Genomic DNA, 23,871 nt, shown 5'->3' with positions numbered 1-23,871 from the left:
ATAAAAAAACACAAATCAACTTGCACAAGTTACCATTTACTAGGGTTGCATGGTATACCAGTACTGGAAAAAACACAAATTTGAAAATGGTATGATACCAGCATTTCAGAAACAAATGTCAGCTTTCCTTTCACTACCAATCCCAAAACACCCGTCCCATCAACACTCGCTATTTTGAGGGGGACTCCCTCCCCCAACTGGCATAGGACGGGAGTTTTGGAATCATCTGGCAGTGAGGTCTGAAAGCTGGTGTTGATACTGAAGTCATAAGGCCAGTACTCATCCAACACTACCCCTTACCCCTGCTTCCACTTTTTCAGTTATATTCCCAGTTCTAGAAAACGTGTGTGGGGGACACACAATATATGAGTCTATATGCACAAACACTTGTGTGTGTGTTTATAAATATATATATATATATATATATATATATATATATATATATACTAGCTGTGTAAGCCCAGGGTCCTAGAAACTATTGAAATCGTCAGAAAATAAATGAAATGCAGAGACGGCGGTTTCGTTTTGCCAATGTGCTTGCCCCCCTTGTCTAACGAGCTAAGTGAGTTTCTGTCTCTTCGGAGGTTTCATTTTGCTGATATGCTCGTCTCGCTTGTGTATTACCAGCTAAGCGAGTTTCTCAGCATTTTAACTTTCCTAATGGAGTCGCTTTCTTTCAGCTTCATGCTGTAGCCTCGTACTTCATTCTTCTTCCGACTCGTTAACTTGGGGCTGAGTTGCTGGCTCTTTGAGGTTCATACTGTAGCCACGCACTTCCGCGACAGACAGACAGACACTTCCACATGCAGACGTTTATGCTGTATATAAGATATGAACAGTTGATGTCTTTGTGATGTTTGCCTGTTCTCCCTGTGCCTGTATAAGTTTCCTCTCTTGTTCCCAAAGACACGTGGTTTGGTTTACTGATGACTCTGCTGTCTCTCTATTATGTGGGGGAAAAAAAAAATCTTGGAAGGAGACAAGACGAGATTTTCTCAGAGAGACACGTTCACGTCCTGTGAGACAAGTCTTGGTGCCAAGAGATGTAACCACGCCCGGGGCTAGAAGCCAAGAGATTTGGAAAAGTCCTGCCCACATAACTACGCACACCGTTCAATCATTTCTCATTTGTGTGAATGCTATTGTCAGACACATCTCTTGTAGAGAGAAAGAGACGATATTCACTCACAGGCAGTTACATGTTGCATTGTTATGATGCCATGGAATCAAAATTCAATGTGATATTGAGGAAAAGGTAAAAGCGAAAAGAAAGCGAATATATGGACATAGGTGATATGACAGAAGTGTGTTGTGTGAGATGCAGATCATGCGGCACGGCAGCAGCAGATCGAGCAAAGAGGATGCAAAAAAACAAACTGTACGTGTTTCCCAGTTTATAATGACAAGAACAAGTTCTGTATAATGGGAGATATGGGAAACTGAGGGTTACAATGAAAGCCAACATGGATTGATGATGACTAGAAACTGTTACAGTTATTAAGATATTATAGTTGTCCCTTGTAGTAGAAATGCAAGCTGCTGCTCGTGTACAGTAATAACCAATGCTTCGGAGAAGTATTAGTCGACGAGAATGTGGTAGGTAGATCGTGCTGTAAACGGTGTTCTTGGATTTCCCAGGTGAGGTAGACGGCTATCTCGAGGTCAGGTAGTTCTTGTCTATGATTACGCTGTAGGAGAGTGGCGACACATTGCATGTTGATTACTACATCCAAGTACGTATTTCACTGTCCTCTGTACGTGTGACAGTAATGACCCTGTAAAGTGACCCCAGTGTTCGTGTGTGTCTTGTGATGGATTGGCTCAGTGTTCAGGGTTTATGATCGATGCTCCTGCTCGCCTGGGAACCTTCTTTTAGATCATGGGGATGGTATATATGTACTGTATGTCGAAGAAGTACCAGTGGGTTTTGCCTCCCAAGGCTGGGATCAAGCTTGAACATTTTGTGTGACCTTTCCTCCAATTGTACTCTCATGATGTAGGTTTGGTAAAGCACTAATGCCGTTCAGACTGTGCCTCCCTGCACGATGAGTGGGCCCACCGTAGGGTACGAATGAATGTCACAATAACGGACCATTTCCTGAGAAAGATCTTAAGGTCTACTGTGCAGTACAATCACAAGCAGATCAGAAACTGCAGTCTTGGTCATCTTGCCAAAACAAACATCATGACTGCTGAAGACCCGCCTAACATGCTTTATGCTTGATCTCCTTTAGCTTCTGCAATGTCATGAACCAGATCCCGAATCCTGCCCAGAGATGGGTTCACGTGCTCTTCCATCCACTCTTCTACTGCGTCAGGATAATAGATTCTAGCGAGTGCTTCTTTGAGTTCCTCTGCAACAGAATTCCACTTGGCAAGCAACCTGAAACGGTAAAGTGTTTTTGTCAAAGATTCTTCATTAAGGATGTTGTGAAAGAGAATATAAATCTCCCGATACCACAATCCTCCTCTGCACTCTCGACACCCTTTTCACGTTGTGGGACTGCTACCCTACACTTGGCCATCTCTTTCGTGTTATCAGAGTTTCATTAGTCAAGTAAAATTCACAAACGTCAGTTACCAAAAGTCAAGTGTGGTTGATTTAAATAAACAAAACACTATGGCCAGCAACTCCACCAAATTCCAGATTTTACTTTTACATTTGAACTGAAGTGTGGTGTGACACCGAATCAAATATATTGAACTCCAAGCCGTACAAAAAGACAAGCGATTAGTGGAAATGTTTATATTGCATAATATACGAAATAGAAAACTGCAGCTTAACACACACCGCTGTCAATGGCACAATCAATAGACGCTGATACACTTGGGAGCAGCTGTGTCTCCACGGACCCCAACCTGCACAGCCATTGTCTGGTGCCCCACGATTTTAATGGAAACTAGCAAAATACCTGCGCTTCGCAGCGGCGAAGTACTGCCTTAAAATTTTTATTAAGAAGAAAATTAAACCATTTTAAACTGAGGGAAAATATCCCAATAATTATTTGTTAAGGATCTCTTTGTATACCACATTGTGAGTTCGGCCCTCCGGTTGTAATATGACCAAGCTGTGCGCTGAGCTGACTCTTGAGCATGCAATGTACAGTTAGCCATGTGAACAGTAATCTTGTTTCAAATCTCACAGCTTGGATTGCTGCTGTCATAATCAGTTTGAGTTTCATGGTTTGTTTCAATTACGACAGTATTTGCAGGACTTGTGTTGAAGTGACATTCGGCATTTGTCAAGCGTTGTAAGCATACAACCGGTTTCATCGATAACTTCACATCCAGCTTTTGAGAGTTTAAACATTCATAAACATCAAAGTGTCCACTACTGAAATCCTCACCTGTGAATCTAAGATGTTTAAGAGGCACTGGTGGTTGTCGAAAGGTGTAAAATATTTGGCCATTTCAGTACACTTGAAAGCGACAACTGAACAATTCAGCAGCAGCCATCAACTCACATGCAGATCCATAGGTGAAGGGCTTAAGCATTTCACTCTTCTACTGCTCCTGTGTAGTATAATTATCTCCTGTACCATCATCAGTCCACACCTTCAACCTGTCCCAGTCATTCAATACATAAGACACAATGTTCCTCCGGATATCAAGAGTGAGCCTGATATGGCTGTGCAATATGTAACACAGAGAATGGAAAAGGTAGGTGTCATCTCCGGACATGGAAACCACTCGGTAAGTGACAGTTCTTTGATCGATGGTGATCACCTCGATAGACATGTTAATGCGGGTACGGTTGGAACGATAAAGGAAATGGGTACCTAAACAATGTAAAGTAAGTCTACAATACCTAAACAATAACTATAATCGTAATAAACGAACAATAAAACAGCGGGAAGCCGTGGATTAAATAAAAAGGCTGTAGTTATCAGCAGGGAGACGTGAATCCCGTGGCGAAGTAAGGAAGGGAATGTAGAGACCGGAGCGACGGACGGCCTTATATAGGCAGGCAGCCAACAATGTAGAAGGTGTTGGGATGGGGGACCCAGCGCCGCCTCACACGGTGACCGAGCTGCAGGCTATGGACGTATATATGTATGTAAGTAAGATTCAGTTAGGGTTGGGAACCCGCGTACCAAATTTCTTGAAGATGGGCCCGTAAGTAACAAAGACCGTTGAAAAGTTCAATATGGCGGCCAACAGTGGCATCATACCACCTAAATAAGTATGTACATTGGTTTCGGTTAGCGCAGGGAAGCTGTCTACCAAATTTCATGAAGATGGGGCCATAAATAAGAAAGTTCAACATGGCGGACGTTGTCGACCGTTACGCGTAGAATTTCGAAATGAAACCTGCTTAACTTTTGTAAGTAAGCTGTAAGGAATGAGCATGCCAAATTTCAGCCTTCTACCTACACGGGAAGTTGGAGAATTAATGACGTTGGAAAGTTCAATATGGCGGCCGACAGTGGCGTCATACCATCGAAATAAGTACGTACATCAGTTTCGGTTAGCGTAGGGAAGCCGCCTACCAAATTTCGTGAAGATGGGGCCGTAAATAAGAAAGTTCAACATGGCGGATGTTGTCGACCGTTATGACCGTTCCGTGTAGAATTTCGAAATGAAACCTGCTTAACTTTTGTAAGTAAGCTGTAAGGAATGAGCCTGCCAAATTTCAGCCTTCTACCTACACGGGAAGTTGGAGAATTAGTGACGAGTCAGTGAATGAGTGAGTGAGGGAGGGCTTTGCCTTTTATTAGTATAGATTGGTGTGTTTATTGTTAATAGGTTGATTCCTCTTACCCAAGTAAACTGTAATTACAGAAGTGGGTATCCTTGTGTTGTATAATAAGAAATAGGAAGCTACTATTGCTCAGATTTAATGTTGGAGAATTTGGTAAAACCATTACAAGCCTGATGTGTTTTTAGTTAAGTAGTCCGCTGTTCCCTCCATTTGTTAAAAGCGATGCAACTGCCCCTCCAGGGGTCCTATATTGCTGATACCCTCTCTCCTGTTCTTTCTCTCTAAATCTCTCTGACCCCTCAAGTGTTACCACTTCTGGACTCTTCTTCCTCCTCCTCTTCTCTAACACACTGACTGTAATATCTGAAACAACTGGACTTCATGTTAGTATACTTACTCATGTGCTTCTGGTTCAAAGTGCTGGACCAGGAGAGGGTTGACAAACTTGTGTTTTCTGTGGTACTGGCTGAACCAACCAACAATAAACCTATAAGGAGAAAAAACACACACAAGGTGTTCAGGGAGTGAAAATAAAAGAATACAAGAACTAACCGAATACAAGAAAAGACATGCCGGGAGCAGGCAGGACACTGAGGTTTGTCTTAACTCTTCAATGACTTTTTAGCTAATGTGTCCAAAAAAACAAAAGGTCTGCAAAGTGCTGTTTTTAAATACATTACCAGGCAATGGGTGCAAACATCACACAGGAAACTGCCGTAAAGTGACACTCTGAGCATGTGGGTTTGATTTTTTTTTTTATAACACCATTAGGTCTTTTCAAATGGCAGCAGAGGTGAGAAGATACATTAGTGAGATCTGCCAGGCAAACATAACCTTCTGTGGCAAACACCGGGCATTTTTAAAGTGTATGTCACTGACAAACTGAGGACAGGAAGGTGCAGGCTTGCAATATCTCCTGTGTAAACTCTTGACCTCTGCTATGTTGTGCTTTATAAAAATGGTCTACTGCCACACAGGGGCTGTTAAAGATTCACACCCTGCATATGCCAGTCTGCGAGGAGTAACGCTGAACGATGATAACTGCTAGATTAACAGAGATGGCTGCCTGGCAGCACCATGTGACTCTGGAACTTACTTGGGGGGTGACAATTTCACTTAAGCTGCCAGAGAAGTCCCTTCCCAGATGTCAATATGCAGTGACAAATTGCAAGGCAAGACTGGCTGTGAACAGGAGCTAATGTTACATAAACACGAACCTGCTAGGATTTACAAATTACAGAAGATATAAATAAGGTGGCACTGGCTATTTAATATACTGTATATAGTGCCTTTCATATGTAGTCATCTTTACATAATGACTTTCAGGCCTGTCTCAAGTCTAGATAGATAGATAGATGGTGCCTTTGTATCTTATCTACCTACCTATCAGTTATATAGTGCCTTTCTGTTCTGTTTATCAATTATGTAGTGCATTTCAGTTCTCTGTACTGCTTTTTATATCTTATCAGATTGTGCCTTTCACGCCTCTCTGTACAACCCGTTTATTACAGTCTCATATTGTTTCCTTCACATCTAGATAATTCTATATAGTTTCTTTCATACAGTCATATGAAAAAGTTTGGGAACCCCTCTTAATTCTTTGGAGTTTTGTTTCTTATTGGCTGAGCTTTCAAAGTAGCAACTTCCTTTTAATAGATGACATAACTTATAGAAACAGTAGTATTTCAGCAGTGACATTAAGATTATTGGATTAACAGAAAATATGCAATATGCATCATAACAAAATTAGATGGGTGCATAAATGTGCGCACCACAACAGAGATATGACATCAATACTTAGTTGAGCCTCTAGACGCCTCCTATAGCCTTTGATTAGTGTCTGGACTCTGGATGGAGGTATTTGTGACCAATTCTTCATACAAAATCTCTCCAGTTCAGTTCAATTTGATGGCTGCCGAGCATGGACAGCCTGCTTCAAATCATCCCATAGATTTTCGATGATATTCAAGTCAGGGGACTGTGACAGCCATTCCAGAACATTGTACACCTCCCTCTGCATGAATGCCTTTGTAGATTTCGAATATCCAACCCCTGCGTAATTTCAACTTTGTGACTGATGCTTGAACATTATCCTGAAGAATCTGTTGATATTGGATTGAATTCATCCAACCCTTAACTTTAACAAGGGCCCCAGTCCTTGAACTGGCCACACAGCCCCACAGCATGATGGAACCTCCATCAAATTTGACAGTAGGTAGCAGGTGTTTTTCTTGGAATGCGGTGTTAATCCACCATGCAAAGTGCATTTTGTTATGACCAAACAACTCCATTTCTGTCTCATCAGTCCAAAGCACTTTGTTCCAAAATGAATCTGGCTTGTCTAAATGAGCATTTGCACACAACAAGCGACTGTGTTTGTGGCGTGAGTGCAGAAAGGGCTTCTTTCTCATCACCCTGCCATACAGATGTTCAAATGTGCAAATTGCGCTGAATTGTAGAGCGATGTACAGAAACACCATCTGCAGCAAGATGTTCTTGCAGGTCTTTGGAGATGATCTGTGGGTTGTCTGTAACCATTCTCACAATCCTGCACATATTGCATCTCCTGTATTTCTTTTGGCCTGCCAGACCTGCTGGGTTTAACAGTAACTGTGCCTGTGGCCTTCCATTTCCTGATTCCATTCCTTACAGTTGAAACTGACAGTTAAACCTCTGAGATAGCTTTTTGTAGCCTTCCCCTAAACCAGGAGACTCAACAATCTTTGTTTTCAGATATTTTGATAGTTGCTTTGAGGATCCCATGCTGTCTGTCACTCTTCAGAGGAGAGTCAAAGGGAAGCACAACTTGCGATTGACCCCCTTAAATACCTTTGACCACTCATGATTGGACACTCCTGTCTATGAAGTTCAAGGCTTAACAAGCTAATCCAACCAAGTAATCAGCATTGAGCAGTGACGGGCATTCAAATCAGCAAAATTACAAGGGGACCCACATTTTTGCATAGCCAGTTTTTCACATTTGATTTAACTTCATACAACTAAGTACTGCTTCACTGAAAATCTTTGTTCAGAAAACTCCCCAGTACTCAGATGTTCCTAGGAAATGAAAGACATGCCACTGGTATCTTTTTTGTTGAAAGGAGAGTAAATTATTATGCAGGCTGAGAGGGGTTCCGAAACCTTTTCATATGACTGCATGTACTATTCTTATCTTTAACATTTCACATAACTTTATACAGTGCCTTGTACAGCTATCCAATTGTATTTAGTGCCTTTAACATCAAATTATATGCTGCAAGTCCATATCAATTAATTTTGTATTGGACACATCCTGTCTATTTAATTTCATGTTGTGTCTTCCACATCTGTCTATTTTAAATACTGTAGAGCCATTCCACTTTGTCTATCTTATGTAATACATTTGCTATCTGTCTATCTATCTATCATATCTGTCTATCTTAATTAGATTATTATAAATCTTTCTATAGAATTTTTCATATGTGTGTAGGTCACTGGAAAGGGGTGTACGGCGCCCCCTATATCTCTGCAAAAGGACAAAGTTCCAAGTCTTTAGGGCCCTGGTGCTCTCTGTTTGTGAGACATGGATGCTATCCAGTGACATGAGACGAAGACTGGTTTCCTTCATGTGTGTTCTTCGGAGAGTCCTTGGGTACCGCTGCTTTAACTTTGTGTTGCTCACGGAATCCCGAATGAGGCACATTACCTGCATTGTGAGGGGGTGTCAGTTACAGCGCTACAGCCATGTGGCGCGACTCCCTGAGGGTGATCCATCTTGTAAGATCCTCATTATTGGGACCCGAGTGGCTGGACCAGGCCAAGAGGTCGCACACGTCACACCTGGCTGCGACAGATAGAGGGTCATTTCTGAAGGGTAGGACTGGACCGTGTGTCTGCCTGGGGGGTTGCCAAGTGGGATCTTGAGCTGTTCTGTCGTGTGGTGGGTGCGGAAACTCTCTGTACCAGTGCATGCTCCCCAACTTGACTTGAACTTGTGTAGGTGTGAGGTTAACCCAGCATTAAAAGTAAGCTAAATGCTGTTTTTTTCCGGATATCTGAGTGCTTTGTCGTTTGCTACCTGTTCTGAGGTGTGTGTCTTTGTGGGTTGGCAGTTGAGTATGAATGATGAACCTATTTTCCAAGGACCATTGTTATTTTTTTCAGTTAATGATACCATTTATTAAATTAATCATTTACCTGAGAAACTACAAAATACCATATAATAAACAAACAGCTTGTGCTTCTTACCTGTTGCCTTCCAAAAAGTTGTCCACTGTCACTTTTAAATAAGCGCTCACTTGAGTCACAAGCTTGGCAATGTCACAACCTGGGAAGGTCCCTAAATCCTCTCTACACATAAAAAGAAAAACAAAACAAAAAATCATTAATAAGTTACAGTATTTTGAGAGGCATGCACATTTAAATGCTCAGGAGCCAATCAAATTTGAAAATGTAAGCATAATGGTGGGACAACAGAGGCACAAATGAGTCCCACAAAGCTCGTGTTTCATTGCAGTGTAACGGCATAACTGAGATTTTCCACACAACAGTACCTGACACATTTGTCTATTTCCATATCTGAAATTCCCAGGACTCGTCTGACTGCAGCTTCTGCCTCCTCTGTGAATTCTCCTGATGGCAAATAGAATAGAAAGCATAACTCCCATTGGTCCCTAAATCAGGCCACACCAATGTCCCAGTCTGTGGGGCACAAACTTCACCCCTAGTACACAGAAGAAGATACCAGAGACAGCTTACTGGTCACTGAGATTTTTTAAGTGGAGCACTTATAGAAAATCAGATAGCGACATGGGTCAGCCGTCTCACAGGCTGTCTGTATTTCCTCTGGTCATTCAGTGGGTGGGCATGGTGAGCGGTAGCATATAAAACGTTGGCCACTAAATGGTAAAAAGTGGGATATACTTGTGTAATCAGAATATAAGGTTAATATGTCACTGTGCTCTGTACAGATATTTTCAAATCTGCTTTTCTTTTCGTCTCACGTGTACAGCTAACAAAGCCAGCATTTAGAACTGCTTGGCAAGCATTTTAAGACAACTGCAAAATGGGCAATGTGAACTATTTCAGTGGGTCAGAGTCAGCGTGACATTGGATCTTCTTTTCCTTGTTTGGAATGGCATGATTTACCTAAATGAGGGCCTGCACATGGAGAAAGAGTATAAAGCCTTGGAACATTGCCAGGCACACCTTTGAAGCTGGATGGGAGATAACGTCATCCGATCCAGAAAATCCTTCCAGTGCAGCAACAAAAATGGCAGACTCTACACATTGGGCTCCCACTACCCGAAAGGTCTTGTCATGGCTTCCTCGTCTGTTCTACCGCATAAACCGTCATTAAAGAAGGCAAAGTTATTTCTCCTATGTGATTTTTTTTTTTACCACCGTATCACTAAGGGAGGGGTATCGCCTTTAAATATCATATCCATATAGTTTTGGGTTATGTAACATGCCGCAATTACAAAAGAACTTATTCCAACAAGGGCGCAAGTGCCCACTGCTGGATAGAATTTGTGAGCCAGAAGAGTCTCTGAAGTGGCTCACCTCACGATGTACCTGTAGGTGTTCAGTTTTTACTAACTGCTATCTCCCAGAGATCTGTTCATGAGCCAAACTAACAAGACAAGGAAAAAAATGATCTGACCTAGCAGAACGAACATAATAACCAACCATAAAATTTAAAAAAGATCAGCTGTTGGCAGAGATTGGTTTCTAATTAAGTAATCGTGAAGGAACACACACCTCTAGCCACTATAGCTCTCCAGGAGCGACTTTACAGACCCCCCTGCTGTGAGGTACAACCACCATAAATTGTGGCACATATTTTGCTAAAGTCAAGCCAAGTCATCACTCAGGGTTCATCCTGCTTGCCCACCTCTTTCCTGCTTACCGTGTTGAACAGTCTGAAGGCAGACAGCCAGGGATGGGATTGCAATGGGCAGCAACTCACACAGCACTGAAAAGTGGTCGTACCTGCAGAGCACAAAACAACCATTAGCTCACGTCTCCACTCCAAAAGAAATGACACACAAGTGGCTTCCAAGTGTTTAGGATGCTACAGGAGGTGCCCGCTGTGCTCTTTAGATAATGTGCGTTAAGTCACAGTTATCAAGATGAACTAGTTTTGCATTTTGGTTTAGTTTATGATGAACTTCATGGAGAGCAGTGTGTGCTGCTGACAGCTCTACTTTTGAACTCTAAGCCCAGTTTGCCGTCACGTTCTCCTCGTCTTTATTTTCTCCCCCTGGTTACTCCATCTTCATTGGCGTACCTCAAAGACACTAGTTGGCTCTCGGTTGCCCTTGTGATGGCCTCGGCTCATAGAAGTTTGACGCTGCTGGAATAGATTCTGCCCCTCATAACTGTGAACTGTGGTTTAATTTAAGGATATGTTATGATGGTTATCATTTATTTACAGTTTGTATTCCAGATTTATTTTCATTATTCTTCCTTCTTTGTTCATTTGGGGCATTTCTTACTTAGAACCGAGATCAGAAGGAGGTAATAATGGCAGTCATTAGCAGTGCTGTCTCACAACTCCAGGAGACTGGCTTTGAATGGCAGCCCGGTTACCATTGGCGTGGGCTTGTCACGTTGTGTTCACGTCGGCATGGCTTTTTCTTCAGGTTCACTTTTCTCCCAAAGCCAAAAGACTTGCGTTAGGCTAACTGGCACTGCGTGAGTAAGTGTAGTCTGAAGTATACTGGTGGGCTTATCTAGAGTTGGCTGCTGCCAGGGTAGGCTTTCGCTCCTGTGACCCAAAACTTGACTAAATGCATGAATGGAAAGATGAAGGTCAGATGCCAGGCCCCCAAAGCACCAGGCAGTATGGCATAGTGACACAAGGTGGCTCAACTCCCTTCTCTGCCCGAGTAAGTCACTTATTATACCACTGCTAAACCTGGGAGGAATCCTTATCTTGTAAGTTGTCATAGATAAACGTGTCAGCTAAATACACACAAATTAGCCACATACAGCATATGACAACAGCTCGTGGCTTACAGCCACTCTTACTGATGAAGGTGTCGGTATAAAAGTTACATCAAAGCATGAATTTGCATTACCGTTGATTGGGCGTCTTAATCAGACAATGGAAAGCCAGATCACACAGACTTTACCTCTGCCACCCAGTCAAGGCGATTCCTTGCAACTCCACAAAGCCTTCAGGCAGCGCTTGGACCACCTGCAGCCACTGCCGGTGATTGTCCAGATGGTGTGCTATGGGAGTTACGCACTGATTGGCCCCTGTGGAGCCTTTGTAAGAGCTGGCGATCCACAGCCTTGAGAATCCACATTGCTGATACTTTTCAATTAAATGAACTGAAAGAAAAGAAACAGAACGTGTAGGGACAGAGGGAGAGCGAGACGGCAGACAGAGTAAAGTGACACTCTTTTTATATTACTAATTTACAGAGAATAATGTAAAATAACATTAGTTATAGCTGTTATTACTGTATACTTTGCCTGATGCCCTTTTCCCCGCAAGGCAATGCACTGACGTACTTTTGTTCCATTAACAGGTCAAGTGATTTACTCGGGGTCACGCAATGAGCTATAATCACAAACTGAAACAGCAATTGTTTGATTTAACCCTTAAACTGCCACATGGGGGGGGGGGGTTCTAATGCACCCCTGGACGTCAAATATGTATTTGCTGCACTTTTTAAGAAAACGTCACAACTCATCAAGAAAGTGAAATTTTAATGCAACATATATTTTATTCAAGCAAAGAGTATCACAATTACTGCAATACCGATCATTTTACACACTGCCAGTGAACTGTACAAACGACTGCAACAATCTATTATTATGTGTACAAGGTGCAACTGACACCACTGATGAAATTCAGCCAATCACCGAGCCAACTGCACTTGAATTGGCTGCACATGATCACAGAGAGGCCAACGCTGATGCTGGCGGGCTCGTCTAGGGCAGCGGCTCAATTCCAGTTACAGGGAGGCTGCAGGGAGCACCAGTGGTCATGCACAGGCACAGACTGATCAGCTCAGGCGTGCTGGCAGACTGCACTGGGAACCGACTATAGTCAGTTGCGGCGTTCAATGAATGTACGTCGCCAAATATACTTGCTTCTGGCGTGCTGGCAAATTGCATTGAGAACCGACTATAGCCAGTTCTGGCGGTTTAAGGGTTAAAATGTATGTCTGTGCTGAGGCATCACTGAGGGTGTCACTTCCCTTCTGAGATGGCACTGGTGGGCTTAGGAATTTGTTGTTACAAAGTGAGTTCTCCAACTCGGGCAAATACAGAATTTCTCAGCCCACACTGCCATTTACATTTGACTCCAGGCGATCGCACCATTGGCCTATCCTGAGGAATCCCTCAGGTTGTCACCCTCCTCCCCGCAGCTCTCCTCCCTGAGATGGCATGGCTTGGATGCCAACGTTGGTCACTGGAACCACTGCTGAACTACTGCTATTTATCCATTGGTTGCTGACTTGAAGCTGAACTTCTTTTACAACAAGATGTAAATGTAGGGTGATGTAAATATTAAAAACCATATATATTTCTTTACCTGTTTCCTTCACATCGAGGTCTGAGACATAGTACCATATCATTGGGTCCACAATTTGTCCGAGTCCCGATTCTAAAAATGAAAAGATTACCAAAAATAAATGTCACTGTTAAACTCATTTTTAACACTGGTAACCATTTAGGGCACAAATCCAGACCTGATGTAATTGCTGTTCACTGTGCCTTCCCGGGAATCAATTTCTTGTTTTTGGGGGTCTGCAGTGTTTCAACTTCTTTATTTAACTGATCATTTTGTGATATATTATTTTTTTTTTGTTTTGTTTTGTATGGTCACAGTAATTTTATAACTATCTCTGCACGGCTATGTTGCCAACAGTTGCTGTGCCCATTGATGGTCACGTGACCCACGATGTCATCACAGTCTGCACGCATAAGATGGCCAGGTTCTGCTGTTTGCTATCCTGGAGTTCAATCTTTTTTTCCCTAAACTTCAATTTTCAGTAAGGGGTAAGAAATTCAGATTTGTGTTAACAGTTTTACAAAATTGTTTTGCATTGCCATTTTTTAATTTACTGTATGTCCTGCTTTTAACAACTGGATTTGAAAATGATTTTGGGTTCAGGCTTTATCAAGTTCTTTGACTACACTGCATTGTCCATTTCCCTTTTGATTTTCTTCACTGCTTACAATAATCCTTATGAGCAAATCTCCAGGGGTCTTATGTATAAATGGTGTGTACACACAGAAATGTTGCATAAGCCCGTTTCCACGCTCAGATCACGATGTGTAAAACCCAAACTTGGTGTAAAGCCACGCACATTTTCACGGTAGCTCATACCCTGGCGTATGCAATTTCTGCACTCGGTTTTGCAAACTGGCGGCACCCAGCGTCAAAGCAGTGCTACTGTTCCAGTGTGGTTTCCCTTTCCTTTTTAGATCCACATCCCTGACGTGGCTTTATAAATACACTGAAATTAACCGCATATTGTTTATTAGTTTAATGCATCTGATTGTAATTAACCTGTAACAATATAATGGTCTACAGAATGGCCAAACTATTCCAAATACCATAGCTGCTTTAGCGTTCTTACTCTCACTGCACCTTCTTCTTCTTCTTTCAGCTGCTCCCGTTAGGGGTTGCCATAGCGGATCATCTTTTCCCATATTACTCTCACTGCACCACTCGGAATATTTATATCACTGTATCTAAGTGGGGAATCACAGATGTACAGCAAGCAGCTGATCAGAAAGAGAATTATCGGGATACAGCATCAAGCACACGCTGCCTCATCCATGCTGTCTATTTGAACTTTTCTCATATGGCAAACGCTTCAAACCTTTCCTGTACGGACCTCGCGGTTCAGAAAACAGTTTCATCCGAAGAACTCTAAACACACTCAAGCAGTCCATCAAGTGCTCCTTATAAAACTGTCTGTACTTATAAGTACAATCACCTTACTGTAAACTTGCGATACTGTTATAATATTGCACAACCTGAGCTACTTTATAAAGCGCGTATTTACATATGATGACAATATCATTTTTAAGATGAAATGCAGCAAAATGTTTATTATATTATACAGATAAAACTTTAGCTTCATTTAAATAATCTATATTGTTAATAAATAAACATGTGAGGACACGGTGCAACAGTGCTAGCGAGGAGCTGGCGCTCCGTTCACGGATTGTTCCTGCCTTGCGCTGTATATTTGCTAAAGCTGGCGCGACACTGGATGCAGGAACAGCAGTGAGTGCATGTGAAGTGGACTGTCCAGGGTTGAAAATATGAAGTAAAATATAACATCCATTCATCTTCCTAACCCACCAATAACAGGGCAGGGTGCAGGGAACCTGGAGCCTAACCCGCAAGCACTGTGTTTAACCCTAAAGCAAGAACCGTCATGTTACATAAAACAAAATGAAAGTAAAAAAAAAATCAGGAGTGGTCTCCCCAGACTTTCTCGTATACTCAGATATGGGGATGGATATTTGAGGAGTAAACGCAAGACAATGATTGTATTTTTATATAATGTACATTAAAGAACCATTAAGGACAAATCAAATTAATAATATATTGAACAATTATTATAAAAGTAAAATAAAATTAAAAAAAAGACAGAATACGTGTGTGAGTGAGAGGGAGGTCAGTGGAATGGTGAGGACGCAGAGAGTAGAGTTGGCGAAGGTGGATGAGTTTAAATATTTGGGATCAACAGTACAGAGTAACAGAGATTGTGGAAGAGAAGTGAAAAAGAGTGCAGGCAGGGTGGAGAAGAGTGTCCGGAGTGATTTGTGACAGACGGGTATCAGCCAGAGTGAAAGGGAAGGTCGGTCTACTGGAAGTTAGTGAGAGCAACTATGTTATATGGGCTGGAGACGGTAGCACAGGAGACAGAGCTGGAGGTGGCAGAGTTAAAGATGCTAAGATTTGCATTGGGGATGATGAGGATGGACATGGTTAGAAATGAGGACATTAGAGGGTCAGCTCAGGTTGGACGGTTGGGAGACAAAGTCAGAGAGGCGAGATTGTGTTGGTTTGGACATGTGCAGAGGAGAGATGCTGAGTATATTGGGAGAAGAGTGCTAAGGATAGAGCTGCCAGGGAAGAGGAGAAGAGGAAGGCCTAAGCAAAGGTTTATGGATGTGGTGAGAGAGGACATGCAGGTGATGGGTGTGACAGAGCAAGATGACGAGGACAGAAAGATATGGAAGAAGATGATCTGCTGTGGTGACCCCTAACGGGAGCAGCCGAAAGAAGAAGAAGAAGAATTATACTGCAGCTCCATGAATAAAAGGTAAAGCACCACTTTCGGTTAACGGAAATAGCACAAAAGTTGATAGAAATCTACGTTGTGTACCTAATAACTTGTATGAGAAATTTGTTTGACCTTAGTGAAAGTGTACTCAGGATATTGTATTTACATACACACACAAACACACACAGACATAATTCTAAAAAAAATTGTATTTTTTGACTCAGGGAGGTCTAAAACGTTGAGATTCATCAAAATCTCGAAATTTAATCTTTGGATGATTACAATACTTTCCCTACACTTCGTATACAAGAAAGTAAAAAGTGACATTATTGTAATTTTCACCAAGATAGTGTCTGTTTTTTCTATATTTGTTTTTTTTTTAACAATCACACAAATCTTAAGTAACATTAACATGGTTAAATACTGCTTGGTACATCTGAGTGGATGTAATAGTGTTTAGTGTTCAGTTTATCTTTACTTATACAATTGTGTAATTGTGACAAAGTTTCACTTTTTAGCAGTTGTCTGATAATTAAGATATGGGAATAATTTGAAATTTTGGATCGCTGCTCCTGTGAATCGTGAAAGGCACAAAGCCTGAGAAACGAGTGAATTACTGACATCAAAGGAGGTATGAGAAGATAAGCTGCCTGCACAATATTTTAATCTTCAAAGAGGATTTAGAGAAAGACTGCAATTTAGATAGAAGAAGGTGATTAAGTGCTGATGTCTCTGTGTTGTCTAACGCTCGAGACTTAAACTCGGGTGCCTAAGATGACATTCAGCAGGGGCTTCAGCTACTTTTCTGCCCTACTTGCACATTAGAATGGGATGCAATGGTTTTCCAGTCTTCTCCAATAGTGTAGTAGTTTAGATGGTTTCTCTTCTTCGTGTTTGTCATTATAAACCTTTACTGTAGTCTGGTACGGCGGCTCAGAGATAACTACTGTTGTGTAAAATTAGGAGTGCTGTGTTCATTTATTAAAACAGTTTACATTATTAACACAACATGCTATACCTGTCGAGACATACACCGGCGTGAACATCAGCTGACCGATTCTCAGCCGTGGTCCTCTGCTGCACATTACTTTAGTTATGACATTGAGGACTGGGAGTTCCTTTTAATGCTGAAATGATGAAAGGGGTAGCCCACAGTAAGTAATGTTAGAAAAGGAAGCTAATCAAGTGGTGGCTGTGTGACTGCGGCGGCAACAGAATCCTTGCACTGCAGTGGTCCAGGAAGCATCGGAACACCTAGGCTCACCTGTGGTGCTGTTTTGTACTTCTTGCACGCTGCACATGAATAGCCCAATTTGAACTCATTACCTGCAAGAAAGTTGACCTCCATGGTCCTCAGCATGTCATCCCAAATCAGCGGCCTCACGTGGGGATGTGTAGTGATTACGTGCTTGGCCACCTTAGCTAGATGTGACAGCAGCAGTTTGCTCAGGTGATTCTGGCTGTGAGAAAGCCACACCTTAGACTCCTCACCCTCGCCAAGGCAGTACACCTGTCCAAAATAGGAAAGGTTAGATATTAATGTGGGCTTTCTGGGGGGACACTTTTGACTGGCAGTAGTCATTAATTCTAGAAGTACGGGTGTGGTAGTGTAAGCGCCAAGGTAAAAGTTCATTGTGGGCTGTGACCAAGTGAGCCTCGGGCCTAAAATCAGGCTAGAATTTGGTTCAACGTCGGGTATAGCCCAGGCTCACTCTACATCATTATAGTAGGAGCTAAACAATATGAAGGACACACTACTTGTCTGGATCACAAAGAGCCAATTGAGCTCATACATGGGATGTTCCCAGAGCACCACTTACAAGGGGGTAAGCTAAGAATGGCTCTCTGGGACAAGACCCATGACATCTCTGTAGAAATCATATCCTCTGGGAATTCCCCAGGAGAGGCTGGAAGATATCACAGAGGACAGGGTGGCCTTGTCTCTTCAGCTCGTAATATCTCACCATTAATATGTTTACTTTAATGAAAAGACCTCCTCTTGCAGATCATATCTGCTCTAGTGGTGTGAGGACAGAATCATAATCCAGGGAATTACTATTTCTCTTCTAGAGTCAAATAAAAAATAACGGCATGTCACACCAATATCCACTAAGAAAGCGGCAGAAGCCACTCGTTCCTTCCCTTCCAGTCGTCTTTTACCTCATCAGCCCCGATGTGAAGCCAGCGTGCAGCTGGGTGGAGGGCCAACATCTGGTCAATCATCTCCTGGACCAGCTTCATGGCTTCGTCTTTATGAGGGTTCAGCGCATTGGGTAGAGTTGCGACTTCCCGCAGGCTGCAGAATTCCTTATGCTTTAGGACAAACTGCAAGACAAGCAGAGCGGGAGATGACAAGATACTAAGTGCAGTGATCTGGGCAGGGGGTGCTAGTATCTCAACGCAAACGAGTCGGCTTTCCTGTTGTATCACTGAAGGGGTCACTTTCAATAGTTAGATACTACATTTGCTTCTTAGGCTGTTCCTGCTAATATGATGTTTGAAAAATCAGGATGCCCTCACAAGAAAACGCCCTCAGACATCTATCATCTATTGTGTTTAGTTGTGTGTCGGTCGTGAAAGGCTGATGGTAAATCCCTCTCTTCAATTGGGAGTTTATTCACATGTCCAGTAATTCCAATTTGGGTCACTAGGATCAGGATGAGTATTCTGTTGTAGAATCACATCACCATCTGCCCTATTTCAGACATTTGGCACCGTACCTGCCCTTGGTTAGCCGTGAACCCGCGTCGTCTGAATTACCAGGGCCCTCGGGAGTTCCTCTACTGCTGAGTGGTGGCTCTAAGGCTAGGGATCTGCACTGGTAATTCAAATCCTGCAAATGCCAAAAGTGACTCTTGAGCAAGGCCCTTAACCTACAATTGCTCCGTCCTAGGTATGATGTTAATCTGCATCCAGCCCTGCATGTAGGCCCTCCAACCTTCAGGGGAAAACCTGGGGCTTGGTGGTAGAATTGGCACTCCAGCCACCAGAAAAAACCTCCCACTGGTTCCATTCCATCTGAACTCGTGTGGTGCTGAGGTGTCGCCCATTGGCATGGCTGCACTAGGGTCCTAATCTGGGATCCTGAGTTGCTTTGTCATGTGGTGGGTGCGGTAATGCGCCGTATCAGCGTCTGCTCCTAACCTCCTCCTCAGGAGTTCCCCTACTGCTCTCGCTGTCAAGGTACTGCTTGTGAGGGACTTTGTAATGCAGATGCTGCAGGTCAGCAGATGACCGCTGACAATTACCACAATGCAAACGTGTCTACTAAGATGGGCTGTGGTGCAATTCCACAGCAAAACAGTGAGCGAGCCCCTAAATAAATCTGACATGATTGGAGCAGGAGAATATTGTTAACGATGGGGTTTTGCTTCTCTCATGTCAGTCAATTAGCACAATCACTACACTGTCCAGGGGCGATGGTTAGGAGTAACCCAAAACAGACAGTGCTGACCGTGTGGCCTCTCCTTGCATATGCAGTAGGGTTCACACTTGCAGCCGCTGTTCACTGCTCTCATTTCTAAATTCCACAAGTGTTAGGACATACCTAATCTTAAACTGTGTGTCAAAACGGAGAGAATCTGTGCAGTAGCCCACAGACTGAAGTGAACGTCACGGCAAAGCACACTTCACCAACAGGACCAGTTAAGCAGGAGGGTGAGACTGTGAAGAGTTTGGGGGGCTTACCTCCATGTGCCCAAAGGTCTGCACTAATGGAATTACTTCCAACTCATTGGCCTTTGCTAGCTCCAGAAGTTCACCGATTTCTGCTTTACTGGGAAGATAAAATGAGAACATAAATAAAAAGGGGCCATTGTCAGTTTGAAAGACAAATGGAAACACAGCCATGATACCTGTATGCGTGCTTTGCTCTCAGGACTTGCAGTCTTCCCTCATATGGAAACATATCTTCATATTCCACAAGCAAGCCACTGGCTCCCAGTTGAGAAAACAGGGGGAACACCTTTAAAATGGGAAAGCTGAAGTTCACATGTATCCTCAAAAATGACAAGACTGCTGCTGTACTTATTTAAATGGTAGAAAGCCCCACTGATTTCATAAACTGGGTATGCAGATTAGGGGTCAACTGGACTTCTGTAATGCGTACCACAAACCCACAAGAGGACAATTTGGAATGGCAACTCAAACACGTGCCTGCATTTTCGGGATGTGGGAGGAATGCCTTAGTCACTGAAAGTGAAAAACCCACCCAAACACAGGGGAGCTTGCAGACTCCACACAGACGACCGTGCAGATGCTCCACTAATAAAATCTTTCCCGGCAGTTTGACTGATAGAATCTATTTAACACTCGGCTTGACCTGCACAAGACTGCAGACTTTCTCAAAATCGCGGCTGCAAAGCGTTCTGCAACACAAAGGTTAGTAGTCTCAAAACGGTGAGCTGAGCTGTTGGACATTATGACTTAACACCAAGAAACTGAGTATTTTGTTTGTGGTCAGGGGTGACCGGAGAAGGAAACTGAACTACTTGAACTGGTTTACTGATTCACCCCCTTTTGTGATGAACAAATAAACATTGCTATAACATTGCTTGGGTCAGGGTGGCATAATGATTTAAAAAGGGCTATTCAGCTCTTGGGGCAGAAATAAATCCACTCGTCCATTAGGAAGATCAAATACCCCAACGAAAATAACTGTTGTTCTGTCTTCAAGCTGGCAGCCATTGCAGGACTTGCAGTCCAGGGTTCTTGTTTACTTGAGCCATTGCTGGATGGTGATAACATTTCACTTACCGAGCGCCTTGCCCATGTTTAAAGGAACAGTTTGTCAATGTCAGTTTATTTATATAGTACATTTAAAACAACGTAGTAATGCTGTAGCCAAAGTGCTTTAAAATAATAGAATAAAAGAAAAACAACATAAATAGAAATAAAATATATGAACATAAAATAAGGTACATAATAAATAGAAATAATGTTATATAATAACAAAGAGGAAACCATCAGTATTACTGAAGGTCACGGATGCTCTAAAGTTAAGTGCTTTCTATATATTAAAAAAAAAAATAGCATGTCCGGCATTTTACATTGTAGGCTACGGTGCATGGAGGAACACTTCAAAACTTAATCAAATACATCTGCTGTTCAAGCCAACACATCAACTCCAAAACCATGAAGCTGCGTTTAGTCCAGCAAGGAGTTACTGCAATTATGGAGTCCACTCGTAAAGAGAAAAGCAGAGACATTGATAGAGAGGTAGTGGACATGACAGATGGGGGACTTGCATTTCTGCCAGCGATAACAAAAGGGTCATTGTTTAAAAACGCATCAATATTTGTTTTCTTATAATAAAACATTTTATTTATATAGTGCCTTTTGCATTCTCAAAGTGCATTTTTCTTACTTGAACAAATTATATAGTTGTGGCCAAAAGTTCTGAGAAGGACACAAGTGTTGGTTTTCACAATGTTTGCTGCTTCGGTGTCTTTAGATCTTTTTGTCAATTGTTTCTATAGTATACTGAAGTAGAATTACAAGCAGTTCAGAAGTGTTAATTGTCAATAAAAGTCTTTGAAACTGAAAATGCTTGTAATTCTACTTCAGTATACCACAGAAACAGCTGACAAAAAGATCTAAAGACACCGAAGCAGCAAACTTTGTGAAAACCAACACTTGTGTCCTTCTCAGAACTTTTGGCCGCGACTGTACAAATATACCCAGGTAATGCCCGGGTAGTTCAGGTAATTTACACATAAATAAAATTGGGAGTAAAACATATGCATAAAGAAATGAATTAATAATAAAAATGTAAAAAATACAATTCTGAAAGACGGAGAACATAAAATACATATTTCAAGATACACAGTCGCACAACACAGACCAGCCAGGTAGAACGCGAGGGCACAAATGCTAGCCCAAATTAAACGACTTCTTAAACAGACTGTTGTTTTAGTTCCTACATCATTTACCTGAGCAAAATAGGATATCCTCGGCGGAGCCCCTTTTAAATCAAGGTGGACCAGCTTCACCGCTCTCTGCATGGCCTTTTTGTTGCTGTGCTCCATCGGGCTGCTTTCACTACAGGCGGCCTTTAGGCAGGGCAACACACAAATCTGCAAGCAGAACCGAAAGGTGGGTTTTAATGCTCAACACATTAGGGACTGTGCCCCTATTTCAAAATCTTGGCTTCAAGAATAATACTTTAGTTCTAATTTAGAAGAATGTCTTGTAGTGAGAGGGTCAAGCAAAATGACACCTCTTAATGGCGAACTGAACAGATTACGATATGCAAGCTTTCGAGGTAACTGAAGCCCCTTCTTCAGGCTGGCTTTACCTCAAAAGCTTGCATATCGTAATCTGTACATTCAGCTGTTAAAAGTCGTCATTTTGCTTGACCTCTCATTGCATCCATAATGGCTACAGCTACTCATAAACCCCCACATATGACATACCGCTCAGGCCGTCCTGATGTCTACATATGCAAGAAATCAAGCGTTTTGTGCCCCCCCCCCCTATAATAAAAGAGTAATCTAATTAACGTCTTTTGCAAAAATGATCATAAGGACTTGAAGTTGTGCAGACCACCTCAATCGATCCCAGGGCTTCACCCACTGATGGGGTATCAGGGGTCAAAGTTACTCCTCACAAAACTTTGTAAAAACGGGTATCGGTAATATTGATATGTGGAGTGTTGTTTTATGCTGTTTAGAGATGCTAATAACAAGTATATTTTTTTAACATTTGGTTCTTTACTTGTGGTCCTAGCCCCCTAAGATCCACTCCCAGGAGGTTAAAGATAACACATTTCGAACAGAAGCTTGTGGGGTATCGTTTCAGACAATTTTAAGGTCAGTGATTATGAATATGATGTTATTTTTTTCTATCTCAATTGACAATATTTACATTTTAAATGTTTAAATTGAAACGGACATTTTAATATTTAAAATATATATTCTTGTTTACTATGCACTTCTATCTCATGAATTAAATCATTACATTTCCTATGAACACCCAGAACCATACCAACTTGCGCGAATGCATACATTTAATTTATTGTCATATTTACATAACTTTATTTAATTGTGTGCAGAGTATTCCTTCACCCCAGTTAACTTAACGTGTACATCTATAATGCAGTGGAAGGAAAATCAGGGCACCCAGAAAAAAAAACTCAGAATGCACAGGGAGAAAATCCAAACTACACACAGACAGCAACCAACAGTGGGGTTCAAGCCCAGGACGCTGGATATGTGAAGACAAAAAACACAAACCATTTTTGAAATGTACTCGTATATTATACTGCATGGAGGAATTATAAAACCTTCCATTCGTTTTTTTATTTTTATTTAAAGATTGTTGTTGGAAAGAACACGCTTACACTCGAGTAGACTACTAAAACTTCAGAAGCATTCGTGTATTGTTGTGCCTCCACTTCATCGTATAAAATCAAGTATAGCAGACGCTGCATGATCGTGTACAAGACGTGCAGTTTAACTGCAGCGCTGGAGTTTGCACGTTCGCGACGGGGACCACATCGGCTATTTCAGGCTGTAGACACCCCCAGACCCCTGCGTACTACGATTTGAAACATCGGGGAAGATGGCCGAAGCACAAAGTAGGCACGTCAGGAGATCTCAAAATCCAACAATTGCACTTGCCACCCTTTACTTGTTTAGCTGTTACACTTGTCACTCTTTACTTGTTTAGCTGTATACCACTTGAAAAGAGACACGACTTGCTGGGATTCTGTTTAAAATGACCGAATGACGGCTGCCCTCAAAAACACATCGCACGACCCAATACGGAGCCAGCCGCGCACACCTCACCGCTCCGGAGTCTCCGAGGTAGGAGAAACAGTCAGACGCTCAAAACATTCGTTCTAGTGACTTCCTGGTTGCTCGACGTTCGATTCCCGCTGTCTCACTCAAAATCTACACGTGTCTTGGCGCTCAGGCGAAATAA

At 42.3% G+C, this 23,871-nt stretch overlaps 1 protein-coding gene across 3 annotated transcripts; it reads right to left on the bottom strand.

Moving 5' to 3' along the window:
• Positions 1-1,379: 1,379 nt before the first annotated feature.
• Positions 1,380-23,820, bottom strand: hexdc (hexosaminidase (glycosyl hydrolase family 20, catalytic domain) containing). Of its 3 annotated transcripts, none has more exons than XM_039740742.1 (13): positions 23,736-23,820; positions 21,879-22,022; positions 19,803-19,912; positions 19,636-19,723; positions 18,109-18,273; positions 17,275-17,458; positions 13,233-13,304; positions 11,818-12,019; positions 10,590-10,672; positions 9,235-9,313; positions 8,930-9,031; positions 5,100-5,189; positions 1,380-2,383 (listed from the first exon to the last, which is right to left on the bottom strand). In XM_039740742.1, the coding sequence occupies exons 2-13, from the start codon at positions 21,972-21,974 to the stop codon at positions 2,215-2,217; spliced, it is 1,440 nt and encodes a 479-aa protein (XP_039596676.1). In that variant the 5' UTR covers positions 21,975-22,022; positions 23,736-23,820; the 3' UTR covers positions 1,380-2,214. The 3 variants fall into 3 exon arrangements, with proteins under 3 accessions (XP_039596676.1, XP_039596675.1, XP_039596678.1); XM_039740741.1 differs by having other exon boundaries at positions 23,731-23,817; XM_039740744.1 differs by lacking the exon at positions 23,736-23,820 and adding an exon at positions 23,609-23,724.
• Positions 23,821-23,871: the final 51 nt, after the last annotated feature.

This window comes from Polypterus senegalus, chromosome 17 (genome assembly GCF_016835505.1).
Source record: "Polypterus senegalus isolate Bchr_013 chromosome 17, ASM1683550v1, whole genome shotgun sequence".
NCBI lineage: Eukaryota > Metazoa > Chordata > Cladistia > Polypteriformes > Polypteridae > Polypterus > Polypterus senegalus.
The sequence above is the reverse complement of the archived record's forward strand: the minus strand, read 5'-3'. Positions and strand labels throughout refer to the sequence as shown.